Below are 13,836 nucleotides of genomic sequence, written 5' to 3' on the forward strand. Positions count from 1 at the left end.
GGAGTTTTAAAAGTATCTGCCACGGCTTTGATGGGAGGTAGTGTTATGTTTAAAGATTTTACTAGTAAATATAAATTATTGATTTTGAGAAAATTTTTATACTTAAAAATCTACGTATAAGTCTGTTGTGAAAAAGCAATCTCTTTCACTGTTTCTGTCGCTTCGTCAATAAAAACAATTGATAGCAATTATTTTCTCATTGATCGGATGAAGTTTATTCGTCATCATGCTGCTTGCAACAGTGCCGAAATATCGGAATCGGAAACTCATAAAAACTAATAAACATGGTAAATATCGCGTTTTAAGTTGTAATGGTATTATGTATATTTATTAGTATAGATATATTATATTCAATCACCATATTCCTCGCACCACCTTGGTCCTATATTAATCAGCATTCAACCTTCATTTATAAGTCACGTTAGTAGCTACTACTTACAATATGTAAGTAATAATATCATATAGATACTGGTACTTACTTGGCAAGCTGGAAAGCTTGCTGGCTGCAACCAAGCTACTTAGCGCACACGTGTCGTGTTGTTGTAGTGCAGAGGCGGACAAAATTAGTAGGACAGTTATGGATTTATTATTTATTAAAAAAATATTTACTTAATAGCTGATTACCGGGTCTCCGGTTCGAAAAACGGGAATAGGAACAATACAAATGGTTTTTAGTCAGAAAGAGTCTGAGTCAGTGGTGACTAAATAATCTTAGAAAGTGCAGATAACTCGGAAAAAAGTCACATTGGTACTCACCGTTGGTAAATTTTGAACCGAGAAGCGGGCGGGGAGATCTTAAACATCCGAGCCACCACGGCAATTACAGTTACAAGTACGTAACTGGCATTTTCAGAAGAAACCATGTTTCTTCTTGAAGGTTGAAAGGTATCCTTGCCCAGGTTTTACTCGCGTATTTCAGATGTTGCACCATTTATCCTTACATTGCAATTAACTGTACAACACAACAAAGTGCCGTAATGTATAATGCTGGACAATTTAATGACCCATTTACTTTGTTAAATATAAATTCTACTTAGAACCACTCTGCTGTTGCTAGCGCTTACAAAGACTGGACGCTTTCATGTGCTTGTAGGTGTGTATTGTGTTCAGTGTTCAAGGATTAAATTTCCTCTGCTTCTGGGTACGTCAATGCGAATAATTTTTAATTTTTTTGATGCACTGTTGAAATACCATGTATTATTACTTCCCAAAAAGGAGGAGGTTCTCAATTCGACCGGTGTGTTTTTATCTCTAATTATCTTTTATTTTAATTTCAAGGATGAATTTAAAAACATTATTTGGTTTAAACATAACACAACGTCAGATCTTTTAATTCCCTAACAAATAATATGTGGGCAGAAGTACATCATAAACAACGCTATACCAACTTTTCGTTAATTTTAGTCAGTAGCTCGCCGTTCGACCAGAATAAGACCCTTACGTACGGCACGTCCCGTTCCGCGCGCACCTCAAAGAGCCTCCAGACCACCATAGATGGGACCCAGTAGAGCTATACCTGATCCGGAACTGCGAACTACCTAACGGCTTAACCGGGGCTCCGGCTACAAAAGTAGGAATAGGAACGGGGTGGTTTATAGTCAGTAAGAGTCTGACACTTCCTCTCGACTCTTCTAAGACAGGAGAAGTAATTGGATGATTCCAAAAAATTTGATGATGACTTCAAATTGATCTCAAAAAAAAAATCGTATGTATCTCACAAAGCAAACGAAACACCGTCGAATTTGAACGGTATTCACTGTTTGTGAGTATCCAATTGGCTTTTACACTGCGTGCGGACTCCAACTCAGTATCAATATTTATGTAGCTCAGCGATTACAGAACCGGGTGTTAGTCGATGCTGGAATTGTGTTCTGCATCTAAATGCAACTGTGAAACTATTGGAATTTTAGATTTTGTTTATAAATTCTGTGTGTATGTGATTTTCTTTCTATCCTTTAGTCCAAAGTAATTTTGTTGAGTTGTGAACATAATTGTTTGTCATTTTTGTGCATATTTGATCTGCATACTTCCTAGTCATAATATGTTCTTCGTAACAAAACCCAATTGATACTATTAGTACGGTAGTGGTAATGTTACAATGTAACTAAGAATAGTAATATACTATTGTGATCCTGATAGGAAAAGCGCAACCTATGTAGTTCTCACTCGTTCTTCTCCATAGGAGTCTACACTTTGGAACGAGCAAATTGCTATGTTAGAGGACTGACCGACAGATTGACATTTTTAATATTTTGTTTGCCGTTTAAATGTGCCTTCCTGGTATATGGTATAGAAATAAATGAATAGTAAACGGTAACCTCACTCATGCAACGCAATCGTTGTTTCACGTCGGATTTCTGTGAAGCCGCGCTATTACCCAGTCGAACCGGCCCATTCGTGCCGAAGCATGGCTCTCAAACAAACTCTCTTAGACTTCTATTATTAACTTTTTACACACACTCCTATTATTAAAAAAATAGAAAAACAATACAATATTATAAACGAAAAATATCCTTTTCTCAATGGGAAATAGAGTCCTATCCAACCCATTTACCATGGAATATTTAATGTCAACAAATGGTTTCCATTTCCCTAACAATCGTATACAGATATAATAAAATAAAAAGAAAAAAAAAACAAAATATAATATAGCCATTTTTGTGCCCCATTTAATTTGTCCTCAATTACATTTCTCTAGAGACAAAAGTCGTATGAAAATAACAACCTAATGCAAATGTAAAATGTTTGCGTAAATGCAGTATTAGGTACAGGAAAATAGACCTTAACGGTTAAGAATATGAGTTGGGTAAATTACACCTATGGGATGATGATGGGGTATGGAAATTAAAAATGTAATTAGTCCGTCAGTTAGGTAATGAAAAAATATTAGACATGTAATTTTGGGGGTTAGGAATTTAAAGGTTGTTAGGGAATCGGGGATTGGGAAGATTTTGGTAATTGAACCTCCGGTCATACAACGCAAGCGTTGTTTCACGTCGGTTTTCTGTGAGGCCGTGGTATCACTCCGGTCGAGCCGGCCCATTCGTGCCGAAGCCTGGCTCTCCCACACTTAAATATACTTAGTCTAACAAAATAATAGGTACACCAATCCAAACTTCATAATCATCGTCAATATACGCCTGTTTCCACCGAATACTCCTCAAACCCCACTAAAATGCCACTGAACCCTTAACTCTTTAAATATCCAACCACTACTAACCTCTTAGCAAAGCTTAGGAAATGAATAACAAAATAAACCGCAACCTCTTTCAAACACAAATACAGGAATTTTCAAAGAGAAATATATAAAAATGTCTAATAAAGAGAAACATGAAACATTATTATGTGAATATCCAACGTGCTGTCAGTTGTCTTAGCGTCTACTGAGGAATATAAGATACGATGTGTACAGACATGAGTGTTGAACTACTGGAAGAGACATATATTAAAATGGGTTTAGTGAAGCTCCTGCAGGCTCAAATACGCACAGAGTAACACACATGCGGTTTCAAAACTAATTAGTTTAGTTTAAGAACGTTAAAAATAGGTTTTAGGTTTTTTTTCGTTTATTTTATTCACGTATTTTTCAGTTTAAGGTTATAAAAAATACTTTAATTACAGTTTGGTTTTTTTTTTGCAAAAATTCTTTGGTTGATATTTTATTTTGTCATTCAAGTGTAGCAGAACTATGAAGAACTATGATTCGGCACGAATGGACCGGCTCCCCGGAGTGATACCATGGCCTCACAGAAAATCGACGTGAAAAAACGGCTGCGTTAAGTTTCGTTGTATGAGTGAGGTTACTGGAGGCCCTATTACCCCCCTCCCGAATCTTTGCAATCCCCGATTCCCTAACAACTCTTAAATTCCTAACTCCCAACGGCAACGTACTTGTAACGCTTCGGGTGTAAAGCACGGCGGCAATCGCTTATCATCAGGTGATCCGTTTGCAGTTTCACCAGCTTATACCATAAAAAAATTGCAACAGACAGCGTCGATGTTTACAAAATGTTGGTTACTATTTACTAGATATTAATATGTCAACGATATTTTATTAAAAACATACAAAATATACCAAACGTCTGTTTCTAGTATCCAAACGATAAGAAAGTCACTTCCAGCCATGGATATAGGGATCCATGAGACAAGAAAATAATAAAACATCGTTCACATAAGAGATTAATTTTTCTTGCACGTTAAGCTGTGTTCCGCAACCATACTTGTTTGGCCTGTCTTGGCCTGTTCTTGGCCTGTTCTGGCTTATTCCGCCATACTTGGCTACATTTGGCATGTGTTACTTGGCAACTTGGCACCGTATTATTAGCATTTAGTGGTTAGGAAGTGATGTTTAGTGGATATGTTTATTGATGTTTTTGAAGTTTGTAAGCTTTGTATAATGTTACTGATCGGTGTTGAATAGTTAGTATCTAATAATATTTGTTTTTATCTAATGAAAGCATACATAGCGGATGGAAATGTATATCTAGTTTTTTTAAGAGGGAAAAATTATCCAGTGACTACTCTTGCTTTAGGCGAGGCAAGGGTGAGTGTCAGACTCTTACTGGATAAAAACCACCGCGTTCTTACTCCTGCTCTTCGAGCCGGAGCTCCGGTGTATCAGTAAATCAGGAATCAGCCCTACTGGGCCTCATCTGTGGTGGTCTATTGGCTAAGTATACCTATTTGGGATTCAGTATTTTATTTATTACTTTTGAAGCAATAAAAATGTGTAAATGTGGAAGCAAATCATTAATTCCAGATATACTAACTAAGGTTTTTAGATAAGTAAAATAAAGCAATATTTCAACTGACATACAATGAAACATGGTACGGTACTTATAATTATGCTATAGCTATACTCATAGCTTTCGTGAGACATACTAAATTAATTATTATACACGCGACAGCAGCGCAATAATTGCCGCGTCGTGGGTATCATGATAAGAGCCTCATCTAGCATGGCTTGAAACTAGACGAGTTCCTCGTCAAACAGTTACGAAAGTAAGCCGATAACATAATAATGAATGGTAGGTACTTAGTCTTGTGATAAATCGACTAATAAGACAAAAAAGAACGAATATACTTTGAAAACTTCTCAAAGAGGAATTGACTGATATATCTAAGATCCAATTAAAAGTTTCAGACAAAACAAAAAGGGGAATAAATAAATATAAACAACAGGAATAAATCTTTAACAATCGTATACATATAATCAACAACATGCAACAACAATAACAAGTAACAACAACAACATACAATAAATAAATCAACTACAACATGAAGACAGTTGAAAATGACTTAAAAATTAACAACAAAAATATTTACAAGGCACAACAATTCGAAAAGTTCTTCGATAAATTTAACAATATCAAATGGATTTTGAATGAAAATTGAGCAAAAACAACCCTTATTCTCAACTCCTTAGAATATACAAAACAATATTTTCTGTAGCCTCCAGACCTCCTTCATAATCAGTCCTTTACTATGAATAGATGCCATTTGTATTGTTAACATTTCCCAAAGAACTTGCTTCGTTCCTACTCCTTAATGCTCCTTATGGTGGTGGATGGTTTTGTACACGGGGATCTTAACAGGGTAAGGCTGGGGCACGTGCACATGAACAGTCTTCTCGACCTTAATTGGCACGTGCTTCTCAACGGGGTAGGGAACATGTTTGACTACTGGGTAAGGTACAACCTTCTCAACAGGGATGGAAATCTCAGTTTCTACTGGAACAGCGACGGGCTTGTTGACTGGGACCTTCACTGGGTAAGGCTGAGGTACACCAATGAGGATGGGCTTAGGCACATGTACGTGAACAGGCTTAGGGATGGCGAAAGTAACGTGTTTGTAGTTGGGCACTTCGACGGGGTGCTCTTCATCAACATGAGTGCCAACAGGGATAGCTTCAGCGTGTCCGAAATCGTGACCCTCTCCTTGACCGTACTCGTGACCAGCATCTTGCAGGGGGAAGGCGTTAGCACCGAATCCATGACCGCCCTCGGACTGACCTCCGAATCCATGACCACCCTCAGCCTGACCGCCGAATCCATGACCACCCTCAGCCTGACCACCAAGTCCATGACCGCCTCCGATCTGACCACCGAAGTCGTGACCACCGTTTCCTTGTCCACCGAAGTCATGTCCTCCGTTACCAAGAGATCCAGAATCTTCTTGGCCCTGATGACCAGATTCCTGAGCAGCTAGCAGGTAAGAGTCACCGCTAAAATCCTGACCACCGTGGTTACCGCCGTCAGAAAGTTGAGCGTGACCACCGTTGCCGCCGAAGTCTCCGTGGAAAGCTTGGCCACCGTTGAATCCGTGGCCTCCGAAATCTTGGCCGCCACCGATGTCACCATGTCCTTGGGCTAAGGCTAGTGTGTGAGCGCCACCAGAGAAATCGTGTCCACCGCTGCTGCCTCCGAAACTGTGTCCGCCAAGTCCAGCCAGGGCGTGTCCTTGGCCACCAGAGAAGTCCCCACCACCGCTCGCTCCGTATCCAGAGCTGCCTCCGTGTCCACCATCACCAGCTACTTCGTTGGAGTAGGCTCCCTCCCACCCGGCCTTGCAAGAGGCAACTGCCAGCAACAAGCAGATCTGTAAAGAAGGAAAACATTGTTAACATCGATTCAATGAATTAGTAATGAGTCCTAAAGATGTTATTGGGTAGTAAAAAAAAGATCTCCAACATTTATTTGCCATCCAGACCCTAATACTAAAAGATATCAATTCAGTTTGTCTCAGACAAACTTCTTCAATTAGGATAATCAGTTTACACCTTGATCTAAAAACCAAATCACTTAAAAAATGAAAGCGAAATCGCTTCAAAAAGACTCCGAATGGCCCATTTAACTCGGTGAGAACAATCGACCACCAGATTTCGTGAGAGCAAAAGGATAATTAAAAACAAAAGAATAAAATCAACATCGCGAAAGGTGTTTTAAATAGCCAATTTGAACTGAATGACCGCCTTTAATTACGAAGTTGGTGTAATGAAAAAAAAAGTGACTGAAAACAACTTTCTCAATTCAATTTTGTAGTAACCTATTTAAGGTCTAAATTACTGTGAATCGAGTCGAGAGATGAGTGTAGTGTAATGGGATTTTCCACTGTTTTTCGATGCTTAAAGGCAAGCTTTTTGCATGGTCATAAAAACTGGTCGAGTGCGTGTTGAATTACTAAGTGAATAGGAAAAATACTGTTACAAAATATATGGGAAATATCACCATGCACGAGTCTGTTATTCATTTAAAAGAAGACTTTAATACGTATTATATTAAATGCAAAATGCAATGCTCCAATTCACATAACACTTCACACACCATTAAAGAACCTACACCGCACTAAACATAAACTCACTACAAAATATTACTGAAAAAAACAAATCTAAAACTTATACTTTCACCAAATCAAATTCAATACTCCTTTTATAGACCAGTCGATCAACGACCAAGGCAAAAAGTTCTAATCATAACATTATTTCGTTTTGATTGCCCACTCATTGACGGCTTTCCGTTTCACTTATAAACATCAAACGTACGTTGGAAGGATGTGTCTACTGATTCACAATCTCCTTTCACTGAACTTCTACTTTCTATAACAATAATAATAGACCTTTGTTATTATTATTATTAAACTAATTGATTATCTATTTTGGATTGGTGTTGTATTGCAGTTTTGTTTTGGCTATTACTTTAAAGCTATTATCAGTATTGATATTAAATGCGAGATTATTAAATGTGTGAAGGAGTTATTCAATCATCAACATCAACAGCTTATAAGTGGTCACTGCTGACCAAAGGCCTCTTTTCACCAAGACAAGGCTTGAGCATTAATCACCACCCTTGCTCAATTCAGTTTTTTTCTATCAATAAAAAGATAGAAATATTTAGTACACAGTAATCTTGGATTCTTTAGTCCACAAATTGTCTAAAGGAGTAACGAAATATTTAGCTTAAAGAAAAATATTTCCTAAAAGAATACATCAAAGCTACTTCGATTGCATAAACAACTACTATTTAAATAAAATCGTAATCTAAAACAACAAAACTGTAAACCGAATAACTAACTTGCTTTATATAAACAGTAATTAAACTACCTAAGACACTCAATCACCATTAAAGAAAAAGTCTACTACAATTAAAAACGTTAAAAGTCAATTAGACCAAGTCTAAAATAAGACTGCTGCACTATTACGTGCATTCTGTGCAATCAAGGCTTGCACAAACATTGATGTAACGCCGAACGATATAATGTAGTTTTAATGGTCACCTTTGCAGTGTTACGTGTTTTCCGTATCCGCATTTGATAGTTACCGATTGTATGCTGCCGATCACTCAAATTGAAAAGCTTTGTGATGTAAAAGGTGTTGAGAAAAAGGATTGGAATTTTTGTTGTAAGTGAACGGTGTGATGTTGCCCTTACACTAGGATTTTCTCCTGTGTCGTGGGTGCGTTTAGAAATATACAAGTTCACATACACATGACACCTAGACCCGACTCATATGTATGATGACATGAGGGAAGGTAATTATTAGGTCATAATTATCATATCAACCAAAAGACGTCCACAGCTGAAGATAGACGTCATCTAATATCTTCAAGATCGTCTTAATGTAGTGGCTGCCTAAACTATTCACAAACAAAATCAATTAATAAAACGTAGACTCAAACTCGACTCAATAATGGACTTAGCAAAAGAAAAAGTTAAGCAGCAAATCTATTTGCTATAAATAAAAGAGTACAAAACGACAAACTAGAACTACTAACAATTACACCCAAACCAAACGGAACAAATGTATTCGATGGAAATAGTACTAACGAAAAAAAAGACATACATGGAGGAATTTGCATAACATTCACTTTAACACGGACTAACTATGCAACCATTGGAATGGACACATAAAAAAGATCTCACGCAAAAACCACTCGTTCACGGTTTGTTGAATCCTCTATTGTGCCATTGAACTTTCGGATCCAACACAATGCCATATTTATGTAATACAATGTAATAAATAAAGAATTATATCGATCGAAACTGTGCCAGAAATGGGTTTTGCAATTTCCTTTGTGAATGACCAAAAAATAGATGAAAAGGAAATTGGTCTTGCGATGAATTTCTTAAGACTATTCAATTTGGGTACTAGGAATTTGGAGCTTGCGGTTTGGCTTGGTTACGTCTTTGATTTTCTTAAATAATAGATAGAAATATCCAATATTACTGACAAAATCTCTCCTTTATTCCTATTCTTTCTTAAATATTAGTCTGATCACATTGGTTACTTTTATTGTCTCATAATGTTACTTATTGTGATTATTCAGTATATTAAGTCACAATAAAAAATGTATCACTAATTCGATCCCCTAGATAGTTTTGGTATTTACAGATTACCTCATCAGGGATACACACACAAATGCCTTATTAAGTTCTAAATACCCAAATGATGAATAGAAATAACCTACATTTATTAAATCTTCCCATTCTCAATAAAGAGTTTCCTAAATATACTAGCCTAATAGTTTTGGGCATTACGCCAAAATGCGATCAAACGTATAAGGTACGCCAAATGAGGTGTTGAAATTGTTCAAATAGGCTAACAAAAGTTTGGAACAAAACCAATGGATGTGATATAGCCTCTCAAAGGATCGAACAATGGATTTAGAAGGCTTTGGACTGCGTTTGACTGCAGGGAAGTGTTGAGAGTATAAATATATGGGACATTTTGTAGTTTTTAGTTCCATGTGTGATGTTAAAAAGTTAAAAGAGGTGGTATTGGGGTAGGAACTTAGAATAATGGCTTTAGTAGTTGATCATTCTATTAGAATAATTTGAATATGAAAAGTGACAGTTGATTTGAACTTAAGTATGTCTTTTATTATAAACATTGGTGTTTGAATTGTGCCTGTGTCATGTTGGTGATAATATGTCGGAAGGTAATCATTAGTGCTCGATAGAAGAAACCGATAATCGGTAGTATGAATATTATTAATTTAATGGTTAATAACAAGACTTAGGTAAAAAATTAGATCTTAAGATCTCTAAAGGAATAAAACCAATCAATCACACAAAACAAGAAAGCAACGACGAAACAACAAAATAATCCATTACATAACAGATTAATTTTCTAGAAGCAAAAAAAAAAGGGAACAAAATACAAGAACTACTATTTGTCTTCGAAAGAATCTTACATGTGTAATAAATCAGTGTTTTTTCATCATACGCTTAGTACGTGGGTGAGTTTATAGACGATATATCCCGTAGTAGAGGCCCGGTAACTAGGCTGGAAATGTTAGGGAGGAATGCCAAGGATTTATGTCTAGAGCCGTCTATGTTTGACGAGGTTTGGCGAAGATATTCTTCACTAGATACGGCTGTTAATCGAAAAAGTAGTAAAGTATGTAAATTTTGCTCCAAGGCAACACTTATTGTAAGAATCCTTTTTACCAGTTAGTTATGTTACTGATCCTAAAGTTTGAACAAGTTTTTTTATAAAACTGAGCTCTATTGCAGATTGATTATTGTGTATTGTTAGACTTTATTTATATCGCAGGTTGAAGTTACAATCTTAAGCTCAAATCAAAAAGCTAGTTCACTAGTCAATATTTTAATTTGACAGACACTCAATTCATTTAAACATACGTGCGCTTCTAAAACTGAAGAAACAAATTAAAGAAAAAAATTTAGGACCAACTGATGGATATTGTAAAATGAATTGTATGCACCATCCAGTTCCCTAAATCCTCAAGATAGCGAGAATTATGGGTGTCACAAATTATCTTAGAGAAATTCCAGGTTTACGATGTAATAGATCCCAGATATTAGGACTCGTAAGTAAAAGTTTTGGACCCCTGCAAGACGTAGATACTGGCCAACATTGTACTAATGAGATAAGATCTTAGTGAAGATGTTGCTACAGTAATAGCATCTGTGTTTTGTTTGTTGTAAGGCTGGTTTTGGTAAATCAAGGGTGTATGGTGATGGTGGTAGATAAGAATATGTTTACTGATGTTTTGGAGGTGAAAAATCAAAGTTCAATATAGACTAGACAAATTAGGGGTAGGCAGAGGTGCACATTACGGCACTTAATGCCGCTATACAATGTACACCTACTTTTCACCATTCGTGTTATAAGTCCCATGTAATAGGGGATGAGCTTATTGCCATATACTGGGCACAATTCCAGACTCCGTGCTACTACTGAGAAATTTTCAAAAACCCGAAAAAAGTCCAGTAATACTTTACCCAACCCGAGAATCGAACCCGAGACCCCTTATCCAGCAGTCGCACTTACAACCACTCGACCATCGAAACATCTTATAAAAAAAAACACGAATTAATAACAAACGTAATCTGACATTTGACATCACATCATCATAATCCAAATTTAATGAGTGAACGTAATCTCGATACCGAATCAACTAATCTCCTAAAAATAAATATGGCCGATATTACGCATGCACTTAAAGAGAAAGGTTTCCAAACTGGTCTTGGTATAAGTGAAGGTGTTATCCCTTTTCCTTGCAAAACCGGTATATTTCGATCGCCGGTTCTGATAATACGATATTGCAAACATTAATGTCTTTTTTTAATGTGTTCAGATGCATTAATGGATTTAACGGTATGCGTTTTATTCGCATGGTTATAAGCATGTGTTGATTGTCCAATCCATTTAAATAAAAATGAATCGCCAAAATTCTAAACGACTGCACCAAATTGGATGATTTTTTTATGTATTCCTTATTGTCGGGAGAAGGTTCTTATGAAAGAAGAAGAGTAAAGTTGGGTAAGGCAGAGTACGGTAGAATAAGATAGAATAGGGTAGAGTACCTAGAATAGATTAGTCAGTTGACGGGAGTGAAGCCGCGGGGTACACCTAGTATTACATAATAACGGTCTGGATCTAGTCTTTTAGCTTATAATTATGATGATAAATGACTTAGTTATGAAGCACGGTGTCTAAAGATGAGTTGAAGATATCACAAATAGTATACAAAAACCGTTTAAAATATTATTCTTTCTTAGTGAACTAAATTTTACTTTCATTGAATCTAAAGAGCAGACAAAATAAAACCAAATCAGACATGGATTACCAAACTAAACATTGAATTTTAAACTCTAGCAACGTTATATTAAGGTAGCATATTATATAAAGATTTACACCTATATATAGCTGTCTGTTTTAATTAATGATGTGATTGCAATTATCATAATATTCGTATTAGTTCTTGTACGTTTATTTTGGTCTTAATTTATGTAAGACTGATGACTGTTGATAAAGCGAAAGCACTAAGAATCGCATCAATTGGGATTTCATAGTCTCTTCCTAGACGCATGGGAGACAAGCGTGAAGTTATGTATGTATGCCTCTATCTCCATGTGCCTTTTACTACCTTTTCCAAAATATGTATAGTTTACTGATTTTATAATTTTTTCCTATATGAAATTGCACTTGAAAGCTTTAGTAACGAGTTTGCAAAGATTACGTATTATCAGCTTGAAAATTAGTTAGTTTAATTGTAGTAATAATTAAAAAAAGATTATAATCAAATGCTTTACATATATGTTCAATTAATTTAAGTCCTCTTTATTTAATCCTAATGTCATTTTTACTCTTATCATTTTTATTTTTATCTCCAAAAACTAAAAATACGACGACTGTTACTATCCAATTGTTCAATGACCAATTTCAATTAAACCGCGTTATCTACAAAACTATTTTTATATTTTAAATCTTCCATTATTTTAATTATAGTACAACCTATAATAGCATCTACACAGATAATCAACATAATCATTATTACACGACAAACGTTTGGTAACACAAAGATTATATTATTATTTATATCGTGACCAAAGTGCTGTGATACTTATCAACTCTATAATGATATTTTATTACACAAAGGAATTTTATGAATGTGATTGTTTGACATGGTTCTATTAAATGCTTGTGGTTTTCGTCGCGTTTTGTTTGATGTTTGACGGTATTTTTTAAAGATGTTTTTCTTAATAACTGTTATGGCACAAATGCATTGTATTAGTTGAAATGTATGAGAAAACTTTTTGATAGTTATGTTATAAGTCTAGTGTAATAGAAAGCTGCTATTTAGCATTTTGTTAATAAATCGTTAATTTAAACACTAATAGAAATTAGAATTGATAATTATTTGGTTAATGTAGATGGCACTAATGCATTATGGACATTAAATATATTAAAAAAAATAAAATTAATATTAAAAAACACAACAAAAAAATCCACAAAATTAATACTAAATCACTGAAGTCCAAACAAGGGCTTGTAACACAAAATCTCTTGCGCAGACAATCCAATAATCCACTAACGCCATCTCTTAGTCACATGATGCACTACTAACACTTTGAAAAAAAAAATTATGTTTGAACACTTACAAAAGTCTTCATTTTTCTGTGCTTGGTATGATGGCTGTGCCGGCTTAGCTTGCAGTGATAGCTTCGAACAAATGTTCAAAGATTTTTATAGAGAACGGAAGTGACTGTCTCAGAGAGGAGCGCGGTAGAAAGGTGGTGGTAATTCTATAGAGCTGCTGTACACTACTTTTTTGGTCGATCTGGTTATGTGATTTTTTTTTCTCTTGTTTTATGTAATTTAATTGATTATTATTTTTCTTTGTATGTTGTGTATGTAGATTGACTTTGGTAGTAGTTTGTGGTTGTCAATTAAATAGCTTATCGTTAATATTAGGTACTTAATATTACATGGAACATGGGGTCATGAGATTTTTCAAAATCCAATTTTTGGCTAAGGATGAATTAGGTACATATTTTGAGTATAAAATTAATCTCGTATTTGAATTTACGTAA

The 13,836-nt window shown here is 35.5% G+C and overlaps 1 protein-coding gene across 1 annotated transcript; it reads right to left on the reverse strand.

The window, feature by feature from the left end:
- Positions 1 to 5,184: 5,184 nt before the first annotated feature.
- On the reverse strand, positions 5,185 to 13,540 carry LOC118279384 (uncharacterized). The gene is made up of 2 exons (XM_035599074.2): positions 13,405 to 13,540; positions 5,185 to 6,597 (listed from the first exon to the last, which is right to left on the reverse strand). Exons 1-2 carry the CDS (start codon positions 13,414 to 13,416, stop codon positions 5,545 to 5,547), a joined length of 1,065 nt encoding a protein of 354 aa, XP_035454967.2. The 5' UTR covers positions 13,417 to 13,540; the 3' UTR covers positions 5,185 to 5,544.
- Between the last annotated feature and the right edge of the window lie 296 nt (positions 13,541 to 13,836).

This window comes from Spodoptera frugiperda, chromosome 14 (assembly GCF_023101765.2).
Source record: "Spodoptera frugiperda isolate SF20-4 chromosome 14, AGI-APGP_CSIRO_Sfru_2.0, whole genome shotgun sequence".
NCBI lineage: Eukaryota > Metazoa > Arthropoda > Insecta > Lepidoptera > Noctuidae > Spodoptera > Spodoptera frugiperda.